Source organism: Poecilia latipinna, unplaced genomic scaffold (genome assembly GCF_001443285.1).
Source record: "Poecilia latipinna isolate Pla-1442-1.1 unplaced genomic scaffold, P_latipinna-1.0 Scaffold1048, whole genome shotgun sequence".
Classification (NCBI taxonomy): Eukaryota; Metazoa; Chordata; class Actinopteri; order Cyprinodontiformes; family Poeciliidae; genus Poecilia; species Poecilia latipinna.
Window position 1 is genome coordinate 59,208 of NW_015113664.1, and position 15,140 is coordinate 74,347.

General features: G+C 39.5%; 1 protein-coding gene across 8 annotated transcripts in view; it reads left to right on the forward strand.

The window, feature by feature from the left end:
- The window catches only part of pard3ab (par-3 family cell polarity regulator alpha, b), a 151,361-nt gene that overhangs the window by 43,834 nt on the left and 92,387 nt on the right, over nucleotides 1-15,140 (forward strand). For 6 of the 8 annotated variants that reach the window (XM_015051494.1, XM_015051499.1, XM_015051492.1 and 3 more), the window contains 3 exons: nucleotides 6,519-6,705; nucleotides 7,637-7,788; nucleotides 8,601-8,645. In XM_015051494.1, the coding sequence (XP_014906980.1) occupies nucleotides 6,519-6,705; nucleotides 7,637-7,788; nucleotides 8,601-8,645 (384 nt within the window). The remainder of the gene's footprint in view (nucleotides 1-6,518; nucleotides 6,706-7,636; nucleotides 7,789-8,600; nucleotides 8,646-15,140) is intronic. The other 2 variants (XM_015051500.1, XM_015051495.1) reach the window with 1 other exon arrangement.

Consider the following 15,140-nt stretch of genomic DNA (forward strand, 5'->3'; position numbering starts at 1 on the left):
CCTGAGTCAACTCATGCAAACAAGATCTCCGTCACTTAGCCGAACAGACAGGCTGATTGTTACATCTCTAGAACAAGAGCAGCAAGTGTTTACTGAGGTTATGCATAATGTCATACTGTGCAAAAATCTAGAGATGTTCTTTTATTTCTCTATGTAGATTTATTTATTATGATTTATCAAAGTTTTCTTTGAGTATCTGATTCATTTCAGATTCATTTTCAACTCTTGACTTTTAAGTTATTCTAGGATGTGGCTGAATTGTGATATAACTGTTTTATGTCGGTCTATATTGATAATTATCGAGTAGTTTTTTTTTATTTTAAATATCTGAAACTTTTAGTGTAACATTTCCTGTTTTATCCAGTTTTCTCTCCACGCCGTTGTTTTTTATTTTTAAGCAGTTATTAGGCACATAGGAAAAACCTGAAACGGCTGCTGCTCCTGTTACTCAGCATGTTGTTGCTAGGCAACCGAAGCTAAGCAGAACTCGGAACTGCTCGTTACTCAGCATGTTGTTGCTAGGCAACCGAAGTTGAGCGGAACTGGAAACTGCTCGTTACTCAGCATGTTGTTGCTAGGCAACCGATGCCACCAGTCTTGCTTAGTTATTTGGGAAAGATTGAGCAGCTGAAGTCTTTCCTCTGCCTACATCTCCCAGAATGATGTGCAGTTCTAGATTGGAGTTTGGTAAATATGCTATACATTGAATTTTCTGTCATGCGTATTGATATTGATCACATGTCTATCGCAATATATATCTTATTGATTTATTGTCCAGTCCCAAGTGATTCAAAAATAAAAAACCTTAAATGAAAAACCACTGTAGCTTAGTATTTTAAATTGGACGTTTAAGCACTTTTTCTAGGGACGTAACAAAGATGATCAGGAATCAGAAACACAAAAATCCAAGATTTTTAGTTAAAAACCTAGTTTGGATCATATTTAAAGCACAATTATAAAAAAGTTATAAGTGATTTAAATGTTTTAGAAAGCACACATAGCATGCAGTTGAAAAGAAAAACTTCTAATTTAAATCCATTTTCACAAAGAAATTAAAAATGTGTTAAAAGTTCAACCCATTTGAAAGTTAAGTGATTCTTCTGACTTTAAATAAGGGGTAAAATATGGTTAAAAATTTGATGAGAATCCAGCTGTTAACAGCCGCCACGTCTGTCCTCCCGCCGTTCGTCACTTCCAACATGTGAGGGTTAAGACACGTTCCATGCAGACGTTGATTCATCAAACCCTACACTTTCCACAAATGCGTTTCTGATCCTTCGTCACGTGTGACACCGGATTGACCCGATCGAGGGAGGAAAGTGGACGTGCAATCTGCCGCACAATGGGACACAAAGCATGTCTAACATACATGATGGTCCAAGTGTTGGATACCAAAACCTCATGATTTATTCCCTCCTTATGGAACACTGATCGTTCTGTTACAGTCTGTGCATCTGAAGGGGCAACTTGAACCCGGATATGATGAGCAAAAAAAAAAAAAAAATCTTTCTGCTTCATATGGATTTAAAATTGAGTGTGTAATAAATTTCTGCTGACCTAAAAGTGTCCAAGGACTTGAGTTATAAAGCATTACTCAGCAGCGTTGGGTCAGAGGGAGACTGGAGAGGTCAGATGGGGATTAAAGTTTAATTTGCCTGTGTGGTGGAAAGTAGAGAGGATAAAACCTCCAGGGTTGCACTTTAATCCTCAAACTTCTCCTAGATGCTTTTATAGAGGTTTTCATTGCCACCAAATGTTTATTTATTTTTAGTGGTTGGACTTGATTAAAATTTTAATGGAGAAATCAGATATTAACAAAATAAGCAAATTTTTTGCTGGTAATTTTGTGAATTAAAAGCCTTTTTTATTGTTTTTAATGTGTGTTTTAGTTTGTCCAACTCTGATTGTTTCAAAGCGCCTCCCCCACTCGGCTCCTCCAGACTAGCAGCATCATATGAACCGCTTCAATCCAACTCTCCTAAGAACGGCTATAAACAGCATAATGGAGGAGCATTGTTGAAATGACATGCTGAAGGCGGCGTGTTGGAAAGAGCAGGAGCTTCTTAAAGAGACAGAAGCCCAATTTCCAGATATCAGTTTGTAAAATCAGTCATGTTTGCTACATAGAGCTTTTTTATAGCAACTCAAGGTAACATAGTTACTTGATTGTGCTGTAAAGAAGCAGTGTGTGGCTGGAAAACGCATAATACTTTTTGGATCTATTTTTTTGGCAGCCATTTTTGCCAAGTCTCTTACTTGCTGTTGAGTCACCAAAGGTGTTTTCACACCTGATAGTCAGGTAGACTCGGTTCAAAATTGGAACATTTTACATTTTCAGCTGCTGTGATTGTCTTTCACACTGCACTGAGTCAAACAAACCGAACCCTTTGAAAAACCTGTTCTCCTCCTCACCTGTGGGGGCGCTGAACCAAGAACCACTGAAGGAAACGACATGAAAACCTCAGAAGAAGACATGACATGAAGACAACTTCCTGCTTCACAAAATGTAAACAACAATGGAATATCTTCGGATTTTAGTGGTTGTTGGTAAAAGACAATGAGCCGTTTTTCCTGAAACGCTAGACTGGCGCTTTTGTTTTGGTTGCGTTTACCCAAAATGCCCTGCTCTTGTTGTCTGCTTCCTGCTTTGGAGCGGACTCTGGTTTGCTAGACGTTCTTATATTCATTCGAACTACACCAGGTTTCACTTCAGCCTAACCGAGACCGAGGTCTTCAGGTGGGTTAGAGTTCGCTTTTTGGTCTGCATCAGATTTCAACCAGAACTCAATTGAACCGAACTTTCCAGGCTAATGGAGTGGAGTTGGATTGAAGCGGACTGAAGAGGACAGGTGTGAATGCACCTCCAGATTTTGTTCTGAGACTTTGATGCATTGCAGTACATCTGGCAGACGAGCCTCTCCTGATTTTTCGTGTGAAGAATTTGTGGATTTTAGCAGTTTGCATCCCCTAGCCGCCGTGAATACCAGGGCCCCACTGTCTTGTGATTTCATTGTAAATGAGATGTTTGATATTGTAGTTTGCAGAACAAAGTCCCTCCAAACCGTTTCAGTGATTACTAATCACCTTTTGGCTTCTCACCACCTCCACCAGGCCAACAAATGTGGTGCATCTGTCTTCAATTTGGGTTAATTTACCTTAAAAAAAAAGCTTCAGGGAGTTTGTGTTTGCAATGATGGATCAGCAGAACAGTGTGCAAGTTTCTTCATGTGTGGTCTCCAGTTGAAGCTACTGAAGACATTGCAGAGTAATTTACTGCTGCCACACTTTGTGCTTTCTTATAAATGACCTCACTGGATCGAGGACGGATCTGGAAAACTTTGGGAAGCCAGCGGCTGAACGTGTGGCTGTCGGCTCCCAGATGTGTGCGCGTGTAAACACAAAGCCGGAGCTCTGCATGCGCGGCGGCAGTCGTTTCTCTTGAATAGATTATTGAGAGTGCTTGGGGGAGCCTTTCACAGTTGCCTGGAATAAGTCTGTTGTAAAGCTGCCACAAAACATAAATCATGCATTAGAGTTTCTTAGAAGACAACATCATTCCTATTCAGAATGTATCGTCTTTTCTGGCCCTGCTGCACGCTCTTAGATCACTCGCTGGTTTTTCACCCTCAAGATGCCAAGGATAAGAGAGCAGCTTAATTATTCCTTCAGGCCAGAAGCTTTCAAGGCCCGGCACCCCTGGCAATAACCTCCTTACTAATTATGCAAATAGATCGAGACAAGACGAAAAGAAGGGGAGACGTAAAACCTCTGCCTCTGCCCGTCTTTCGCCTCATGTTATTCTCACTCCATCCTATTTCCATTTGCAACAAAAACGTCTTTTTCCCCTTTTGCCTCCAGGTATGTAGTCATTCTTTGCAGCATTATAATAGCCTCTACAGCTGAATCTAAATAAACTGCCACCTATTGTTTGCCTGCAGCTCCGTCCAGAAGTTATTATGTCCTCGGGGATCATTAGAGCGTAAACAGCGGTTTGGTCCTCAGGTGATGCTGGGTGTGCTCTCCCTCCGCTTGGCAGGCGTATTGTTGCTGGACGACGGCTGCCCTTGGGTCCTGGCTCTAAAACAAAGAGGCTTTTTTTACGCTCCGCTCTTACCAGGCCACCGAGTTGACAGATTCATTGGTTTTCTACTCAGTAGCTGCCAGTTGATTGTGCTGCGGTGATTCAAACTGTGGCATTGATGGGATTCTCAGTGTTGCACACTGGACTGCTTAGGGAAATGGGATTAAGTGTGTGTGTGTGTGTGTGTGTGTGTGTGTGTGTGTGGTCTTGGAGAGAGAGATGCTGAGCTGAAACACTCAGACTCCCAAAATTGCGGTGAATCAACTTGAACAGCAGGGAGGAGCTGAAGGAGCAAGATTTTCCACTAAAACGATGAAGGATTGACACTTTTAAAGGCTACATGCGCGCACTAGTACCACCAACATGTCCAGGTTATTCAAGTCATTATTAACCGTTTACCCCTGAACGCACCATCTGTTGACAGGTCCAGCCTCTTCATCCTTTCACAAAATATTAAAATTAAACATCAGTGAAATCTAAACCTTGAATCTTGATTTACGTCTTGAATTTTCAGTGCAGCAGAGATTTTTCATTTCATTGTTGCTCCACTTCTTCTCCAGAAGCATTTCCTCCTGGCTGACTGAATAATCTGTGTTGTTGCTTGTGAACCAGATCATGTCCAGATTGGACCTTTCACTCTGGGGGCTGAACTCTTTTTCTTTTTGGCCATTTAAAGTGATTTAATTGCAGAAGTGATGCTTTATCAGAAATATGTTTATAAATGTGGATCCTGAGGCGTCCCACTCAGGAACAGAAAACACCAAGCAAAGAGTTTTTAATTGACCCGGACTTGCATACCTTCAGGCCTCTCCTGATCCCGTCTTTGTTTTTCCTTTGAGCTCGTTTCCATCGGTTCATCCAGCCGCTGGCTGGAAGCAGCGGAGGCCCAGCGGCACGTCGGCCGTCTCTGCGCTCAGTTATGAGAAACAAACAGCGGGGCTGGCTCAGGTCTGCAGCTTTAAACTCCAAACGCATCCAAACGCTGTCTAAAGACAAACAAACTTCTCCCTAAGCTCGGTACACAAGCCCTTTCTGAAGCGTCGAAGCTCCCCGGTTTTTGATGCCAATTTCAAAACGCAGATTAAAGACCGAGTCATGCGCTGCATATCAATGCCTTTTTTAAGCCGTGCTTTTCTCTGCCTGGAGAAAGAAGACTTTTATATGTTTTTTCCCCTCAGTTGAGGAAGCTTTTATCTGTATTTGTGAGGGCACAGCTTGAATTAATCTTTGTGTTTTGACATAGAAACACCATTGTGCCCCGCTGACTAACTGCTTTTGGTAAAAGCTGATTAACTTTGAGCGTTTTCTCTTTGCTTTTAGACCTCAAAGTATTTTTGGGGGGGCTTCAAAGTTTCCAATTATATTATAGATGTTCTAATAACCGTCACTCTTGATGGAGTTTTTTATTTTCTGGCCAATACATTCATGACAGTTTTAATGAGTTTTTCTCCTCCTGTTGGTTGAACTTTGGTAGATTTTCGCCTGCAGCTAAAAGGAATAATTAATAAACTTTTATTTTGGACCAAAGTATGTGGTTTACCTTTGTAGACCTAGTTTTAAATGCTGGGAAACCAAAGACTTGCAAAACGATTTTTGTTATTGGTTTCTTTTTAATGAGGGAGGAATAATTCATCACCAATGTGCATTTGTAGTTTTGGGGGAAAAACTACTTTGTGTTCGAGCACAAATAGATCAAAAATGATAAAAAACATCACAGTTTAAGAAATTAAGAATTATATTTATGATTAGAATGTTGTTTTAAAATAAAAACAGCCATAAAGTTGGTAAAAACAATCAGGTCTTTACATATTTTTTATGTTCTGTTCACTAAAAAATCACTTTGTTTGTCCATCTATCCATCCACCTTTTAATTCATCTGTTTATCTGAGTCCGTCTGTCCTTACACCCGTTTTTAGCTTCCCTGTTTAAAGTCTGTCCGCTACATGAACCTCTGCCTTAAATTCAAACTAAATTTTTCTCATTTTTTCTTTCAAAAATGGCTAAAAATCTGTGAAAACTCTTGAACTGCAAACATTTGATTCTGGAAAAGTTGTTTTAACATGAGGAATATGTATGACCGCTGAATGTGGAGAGAGTGATTCAGTCTTTCCAGTCAGTTTTTAAAATGGATGATTTAAAGTGTGACACAGATTGCCGTATTTTATTTGGAGGCGCTGAAGCTGCGGGGCACCGGCCTTTTGTTTCAGTTTTGACGGATTTCTCTCTGAAATATTAGTTTGCATCAGTTCTCGGTGTAGAAAGGAGCCTTTTGCTCTTTGATTCCTGACGACTAACACAAGAACTTGACATTTATTATTCATTTGAACCATGTCTGGTCAGTCGGAGTCAGGATGTGCTTGGCAGCTTTTACAGCTGAAAGATTAAAACTCCACGTTTGGAAAGAGATGAGAGGAATAATAAATCGCATCTCCTGCAGGAAACTATCAGCTCTCTCCGACCGTCAACATGCCGCAGGACGACACCGTGATCATCGAGGACGACCGCCCGCCGCTCCTGCCGTCCAACATGTCCGACCAGTCCTCGTCCAGTTCCCATGACGATGTGGGCTTCGTGGCTGATGTGACTCCGCCGTGGGCCAAAGAGCTGCCTGCTCACAACGAAAGGTGCATTTAAATGGTTCATTTTTCTAAATATTGTCGTCTGCAGCTTTTTGTAGATGCAACCTGCAGGGTTTCCTTATGTTGAAACTTTTTAAGCTACTTTGAATAAATAATTGAGCAAACTGTACCTCTAGTTAGGTAGCTCCAATGGTCTTCTTAAAAGATGGAGTCACTGGGAACATTTCTTAAAAATATAGTCAGTGTTTTCAGAAAAGTTGAGCTGACTGTCCAGGAATGATCCGAGGTAGTTTTAACAGGTTGGTCATCGAGAGAAACTGGAACCACTTCCTGGTTTTGTTTATGTCATTTAATGAGCTCCTTAAGAAAATGAAAAGGTATGGTGTGTTGTGAGGGAATTTATCTTTTTCTGTTCCAGTAATGCCAGAATTAATCTTAAATAATAAAGACTTAATGGTATTCTGATAAGTAATTTAATATATTAGTTGTGTTACCACCCCCACGCCACTAGAGGCAGTAGCAGGCTGGAAAAGATGCGACTAATGAGCAGATTTAGAAGTACACAGAAAGCTACAGGATTTGTTAAAAACTGTGAGCTGCGCTGGAGAAAATAAGAAAAATCAAATACATGCTGGGAGTGAAACAGATTTTAAAAGAAAATAAAAACGGGAGCCCGTGGATATTATAGGAAATGGCGCCCCCTTCACTTCAGGAGTGCAATGGTCCCATTTCCAAATAAGGTCCGAGACTGACAGTGGTCCGTCCCGCCCCTTTCTGTTTGCTGCAGCGAGGTGTACTTGAACTGTACTGCTTGATAACAAGTAAAAGCAGAAAAAAAATCTTATGATTTCTTGCCCATTTCAAGCACAGCAACTTAAAATCGTTGACGTCTCCGCAACAGGCTGCGTTTGAAAATAGCCGATAAATATTAGTTACATCCGTCCTGTGAAATCAACTTTTCTCTGTGTAATTGCAGCTCTCTGAGTCCAGATGAAAACGATCCGGACGTCTCGTTCCAAAGGGAAGGCTTCGGACGCCAGAGCATGTCGGAGAAACGCACCAAGCAGTTCGGAGACGCCGCTCAGCTCGAGATCATCAAGACGCGCAAGTCCAAGAGCATGGATCTAGGTACCGAACTCTGATTTGCAATGCTTGGGTTTTATTTTAATATTTACACATTTCCCCAGAGAACAAAAAACTCCAATTAATTCCAGTTTATGTGAACCAAACAAATTATTCATAGTACTTCTTCCCCCCAGCTTAAAAGCAGAATTATTCCCAACAACATACAGCTCAAACATAAATGTCACCATTTGATGTGCTGCACCAGATTATAGCATAAGCTAATTTGTAAAGGAATTGAAAGTTTGTTTTTCTGTAATTAATATCAGGTTTCTGTAAAAGTGAACGCTCCAGAAACGCCTCCTCTTATGCAACTTCTACTTTCTTCTTTCGAAATAACTCCTTGCATAATCATACACCTAATTATCTCAAAAAGGTTAAATCCTGAAATTTGCGTCACCTTGACGACACTTCCCTGCACGCTCCAGGTTTGTTGTTCAAACTCTTCCAGACTTCATCTCTCACCAAAGTCAAGAACTTCTGTGTTGATTCACCTTGAAATGTCTTCAAACAGTCGCTGATTGCTTTGGCTGCAACAGGCTCTCTGCTCTCACTCTCTCTGTAATCATATCTAATCTTCTCGACCAGATTGCCGCTGCGTGCCGTGTTCATATCGCGACGACTCTGATTGCTATTCTCAAACTGTATTCTCACCTCTCCAACCTCTCCTCCTCTTCCTCGTCTCGCATGGCGTCCGGTCCTGATTGAGACGAAGCGCCTTTGTGATGTTTGCAGCTCAGCCTGGATGTTGCATGTGGAATGTCATGAGCACTTAACCTAACCCCAGATGTTTGTATCCCTCCTCCTTCCTTTAACAGTAGCCGACGAGATTAACCTCACTCCTCGTGCCGACACAGACGCAGGTAAGGACCGGTGCACTGAAACCTCCAATCAGCTTCTCTCCTTTCACCTCCTTCTGCCTCACATCTTCTGATAAAAGGTGCATTTTGGAGATTTGTCACTCAGAGTTAGATGCTTTAGAGAAAGTTGTTTACAAGAGACTGTTTTAGGATTTTAAAAAGCCAAATCAGAGTTAAAAACTGCAGAAAAGACCCATTTCTGAACTGAACAATTTGCTGCAAAAGGTTGAAAATATCCCCAAAAATGAGCAATAAAAATATGGTGGGGGTTTAACTTTAAAGAGAGAACTTTTTATTTTGCATTTTTCACAATCTTATCTTATTTACTTCACTATTCACTTTTTTTTAGTTTTATAAAGAAACTCATTTCTGTATTTTACCAAATTAAGTTATAAAGTAACCAAATTCATAGTCATGATAATTTATATACTTTTATTGTATGTTTCACAAATATGTTAAGTCAATTTTAAAATTAAATAAGTTTTTCTATTTTGATCTAATTGTTTTTATGAGGTATTTTGATAATTTTTGTTTGAATTTTAAAAGAAAATGTTTTTATTCTAGCTTGTTTACTTTTTTAAATGATTTACACCGTCACATGTACTTTAATGCACTCTTTTGACTTTTAATATTAAGTTATGAGCCATATATTTATATATAGAATTAGAAATTCATGTAGGAGAAGCAAAACGTGCTAAATATCATAGTTTAACGCTCTTAGCGATTCAGCCTCTAATTAGTGGAAAATTAGTGCATTAGCAGAAGAGTGTCCAGTACTGATCTGCTGGATCTTAATATCTTAAATGTTGTTACAAATCCCATCAAAATATATGAATTTATTTCTAACCAGTGATTTTGATGCCTCCAAACCAATTTTTTCTGTCTCACATCCATCTGTGTGTGGTTGTTAAATATTTATAGAAAAGAAGATCAATGTGTGTTTAAAATATGCACAATTAAAGGTTTTGGGAGATGTTTTTAATTGCTCAGTCGGACATGTTTTCATCCGGGAACAAGTGAATTTCCCGCTGCCTGTGTGGCGTTGTGGAGCTGATCGATTCCTAACAGGATGCGACTCAAACCGTACAGGAAAACCAGGGACAGGCATTAAATCCCATTGATCTGGAAAAATAAATCCACCAGCAGACTTGTAGATTGTTTTTTTTTTTTCTTTCTGTCCAGTTTACCCACTGCTTTGCTCTAAATGCATTCCCGCAGCGTTCCCACCCTTTTAGCATCAGGCTCGCTCTTGACAAGACAAATTTGTCAGCGTGCCGTCTGAAGGCTTGCAGTCCTTCCTGTGAGTTTAAGGTCGCTGCTGAACACAGCGGTGGAAGCACTTGGGTGACTGCAGATTTGATTTTCTCCTGTTTTTGGCTCAGATGCAGCTTTAGCACTAATTGTTTTGCCTGAGATTCGGAGAGGGAGAGCGCAGAAAGCTCTCTGTCCTCGGCTAAGGCGGCGAGCTGACAGCAAGTCATCCGTCATTGTCAGGTCTCGTGTAGTTTCGCTGTCGCCTTGACTGAATAAAAGGCTGAAATCAGCGGCATGTAGAGGAGGAGAACCAAGAGGCGGAGGGAGTTTAACTCTTGGAGAGGGAAAATGTTTTGAAGCAACATGAAGATGTCTGTGAAAGAGTGTGAAACCGCGGAAAAAAACACAAACTGACGCTTCGATCTGATGGTTTAATCGAAACCTGTGTTGGCAACCACGAGACGGAGAGGAGTTTGATTCCAACTTTGTCGTTATGGCAGCATGAGTCAAAAAACGAAAAGGTTCTTGCATATTTCATGAGGTGTTTCTGCCAAATGATGGCAACAGATGAGTCTGCCGTGTTTACGATCTGATAGCAGCCAGGAAAAGTAAAGAGTTGGCATGCAGAAACTGCCGATACCTCTGATTAAAGTAAACATTTTAATACCAGAAAAACCAAAAGGAGGGTTTCAAAGGTTTGCGTGAAACTAATGTTATGTTTGAGTTGGTAATTTGTGTCTCAAAGTACCTGAACAACTATGTTTCCATTAGATAGACCTCCACAGTGACTCCTAAAAACTTTGAACCAACTGATGTACTTAACATAACAAATGCAAATTTCAGCAGTTTTAAAGATTTTTTTTTTCATGGAACAATTGCAATAAATATCCACAAAAGAATGACTCCAAAACCACCAGTAATGTTTTTTTTTCCATTGGGTTGAAAACTGTTGATTGTGCAGGCGGTGCAGTTTTTATACTTGGTGCACAAAGTGGTGCAAAATGAGCCCTCATTTCGAGTGAAAGGTGGTGCACAATCCGCATCAAGCTACTAAAATTCAGAGACGCATGACAAAGCGTCGAGAAAGAGAGCGAGATCAACTCGTCAATGTTTGAACTGTAAAGCTAGCTTAGCCTGGAGGGAGGGCAAGTGAAGCCTGGCCACCCGCCAGGCTGATGATGCATTGTGGAAAGCTATAGAGTGACTGATTGGTTTCTTTGATGAAAAATAAAATTTGTCTTGATTAGCTCAACAAAAAGGTTTTATAGGGATGCACAATAAATTGACATTAACATTGGCATCAATGTCAATACCACTGTATCATTAACAAAACTATATCTTTAGTTTTAAGTGGTTGTTTTGTTACAAAGAGCTTTAAAAGTTTATTTTCCATATTTAGAGTCTCTGTGTTGCTGGATCCATGAAAATTGCTTTTTCTTCTCAGAAAACCTCATTTAAATTTTTGTTCAGGCGTTTTCCAGCTTTAAACAATGGACCAAATACCATGAGAGCACTCACTCCTTCAGTTAATCTTGACGAACATCAACAGTGAACTTTCTGTGAAAGTTTTTCACTTTCTCACATTTAGCTCAGGTTTATTTTCACTTTTTGTGCCCTTGAGGATGATTTTTAACCATTTATTTTAATTTGTCTTAAATATAAATGGTCCATAGTCCACTTGGACAGGTCAAAACCCAGCCGTTCAACTGAAACCAAAGACCGGCGATGTTTTGGTCTCCAAAGGGAATTTTCGTCCTGCTCTGTGATTGGCTGAAGCGTTTATTGACACAGACCACCGCCACATGGTGAATGAGGACAGTGTTGAACTGCTGTTGGTGTTCAGGATCTGTTAGTCATGTCATAAATCTCTGTGAGAAAATGTGAGTCTGAACAATCCCAGCGACATAAACCCTAGAAATAACTTTAAATTCAGCTGGAGTCTTTTTGTTGTAGCTGGAATTACAAGAGTAATGTTTACCAGATTTGTAAACATTGCATTGTGACCTGATTTTATTGGCAGTTGGGTTTTTTCTTCCCATTTTAATTTCTTTTAGCTTGTGTTTCCTCCTCAGTTTGTGGGCAGGTGGCTGACTGAGCAGAATTTCACAAGAAATCACTTTGCCAAGTTCGAAGTCAGAAAAAGTTTGCCTGTTTGTGGCTGTGTGCCATTTGTCAGATCTCCAATAACGTGTAAATTACTCTCCATTTTATTTTTTTTTTCCTGTGATGCTGTCACTGATGTGTGACTGTTGTGAATGGCAGCAGGCAAAGCCTTTAAATAAAGTGGGTGTGCAGCGTGAAAGCCTATCAGCCCAGCTCTGGCTGAGACGCTGAGGGAACAGGACAGGTTGATGAGAATAAATGGGAGGCCGCTAACCCACAGCCTTGTTCACTCTGCATGTATTCAATTTTCCAGTTGAGTTTTTTTGGCTCTATCTGTTTATTTCTATTTTTTCTAGTAGAATCAAGCATTCAACATTAAGTACTTGGGAATATTCTGCTATTTTAATATGAAATTTAACTATTTTTTTCCTGCAAATTTATTCAGAATTGCATTTTAAAAATAGAATCTTAAATAAAACCATAAAAAATGGAAAAGAATAGAAATGACCTCGATTATGGAGAAATTCAGGTGTACCAGCTTGTAGATTCACACAAATATAACACACATATTTAACAAAAAGCAAGAGTGATCGACAAGCTCAAATTTACAAGAAGAAAAGTTATTAAAATGCCATACTATATTATATAAAAATGCTTTTACACAATAATCATTTGAAATAAACCCAAAGATGTTTTTTTTTTTTCCATTTCTTCTGGTGCTAAAAACAACTCACCCCATAAATATAGTCTGCATTGATCAAATAAACATTCAAATCTGATGATACACAATATATTGTTTTTCTTCAATATGATAGAAGAAAAACCCACAATTGTTAGTTGATTCCCATGATTAAGGAAAAAAAATGAAATTATGATCATTTAAAAATGTTAGCAAAAACAGCTTTTATTGCAAACTTTATTTGCTCTGATTATTTTAAAATTAATGTCAGTGTTTGCATTCCGTAATAACCTAAAGGCGGGAATCACCATGGCAACAACTGACACAGAATTCTTTTTTTTTTCCCTGCCAAAATTCTAACTGGGAAGCTTTTAAAACTAAATTCTTTCCCCATAAAAAAACGTCACAAACTTGCACGCTAATGCTGCTTCCACCGCCGGCCCACCTCTCCAACATGGAGCTCCAGATATTCAGTATCAGAACACATTTTTAAAACCTTCATGGGCTCAGAAGAATAAAATGAATACAACTATGATAATGTAGAGATTGGAATAGTTTTATACTTGAAATACTGGTTTTTAATTAAAAATAGAGCAATGATCTAGGTTCTGTTGAACTAAAACTAAAATTTTGTTTTTGATTGTATTAAAAGTCTATTGATTCAAGTTTCTAATCGACTACAACTATGCCTGTCTAATATTTTAAATTTTTACTAGCTCTTCGTGTAGGATCTGGGTTTGGAACATTAATATAGTTAATGTAAAGAAAGCCTTTCACCTCTATAATTTCACTTCTTTACCTTTATTACTCCCTCTGTTTGTTTTCTGATCATGTAAAAGCGGGCCATATGGGGATTAAAACTGTGCAACAGACCCACTTTAATTAAAGTGTCATGTTTCTCCAATTTTGCTGATGGTTATTTTAATTTACAGCCGCATGTTGTAATGAAGTTTTCAGTCAGTCAGGAGGAATGACGCATGTGAACACACGATCGACTGGAAAACAATATCCTGTTGTAGTTACAGCATGTTGGTGTCAAGTTTTATTGCTTACCATCCCTGAGGAGGGTTCTCATGTTCAAGTGGACCAGATGTTTCTCTTAGCAGAAACATTTTTTGATGCATTTTTTGGAGATCATCAGTTTGTTTGGAGGTTAAGTGGGTTGAAATTAAATTTCTGGTTCTTTTCCTGTCCAACATGAACATAGACAGTAAGTCGTCTGGTATGTGTAAACAGAATCTGGTTCTGTTTTGAGATTAGAAATTTTTTCCTGCCTGAATAATTGATCAGAATTAAATTGCAAGTACGCTAAAGTTCAGCTGCATTGAAGCAAAACTTAAAAAACAGGAAATCAATTTTCTCCATATGTTTCAAAAATATGCTTAAAGTTAGATTGGAGACGGACGATTTGTCTGAAAAACGTATCACGACATAAGCATTTCATTTCAATCAATATTGTTAATTATCGATTAGTTTTTGTGTTCTAAATATCTGAAATACTGCCAAACTGGTGGCCTAACATTTCCTGTTTTATCTAGTTTTCACCCTACGATGTTGTTTTTTATTTTTATTTTTAAGCAGTTATGAGGCACATGGTGACAAAATCTTAAACTGCTGCTGCGGAAGTCACTCAACAGGTCGTTGCTAGGTAACCAAAGTTGGAGGGAACTTGAAACTGCTTGTTACTCAGCAGGTCGTTGCTAGGTAACCAAGGAATTGTCTGAGTTTCTGGGTCAGAGTTCAGCGAGAATTCTATATATTGAATATTCTATCAGACGTATTACGTATTATAGGGTGCGTTCACACTGCAGCCTGAAGTGACTCAATTCCGATTTTTTGGCAATTCCGATTTTTTTGCCGGGGCCGTTCACACTGCCAGTAAATGCGACCTGTATGCGTTCTGCAGTGTAAACGGGCAAACGACCTGAAAGTGTCCCGCATGCGCAGTAGAGGACGCCATAGCATCAGCGTTCTCAGTGTTCTGCCAACTGCCATGAAAAGAAGAAGTGCTCAGTGTTTGCGGAAGTAAACATGGAGGCTAACGGTGGAGCTTAGCTTACATATTTGAAGTTGTTATCCGGCCGGAGCAGCTTATTAACAACTTAATCCTCATATAATCCGTCATGGTTGTTGTTTGTCTTCCCACTTGCCCGTATCAGGACGCAGAATAGTGAGATTTGTTGAGAATCAGTGACGTTCAGTTCGGATGAATGCGACCTGAACGTTATGGACGCATTTGAATCGGATACGTATCGGATATGGGTCAGATTCGAAAAAGAATCTGACCTGTGCTGTTCACACTGCCATGAAAAGATCGGATACAGGTCGCATCACGGCAAAAAAATCGGAATTGAGTCACTTCAGGCTGCAATGTAAACGCACCCATAAACGCACCCTTTTAATATTGATCATGTGTTTATCGCAATACATGTATTATTGATTGTGGAGGCTGAGGTCGCATT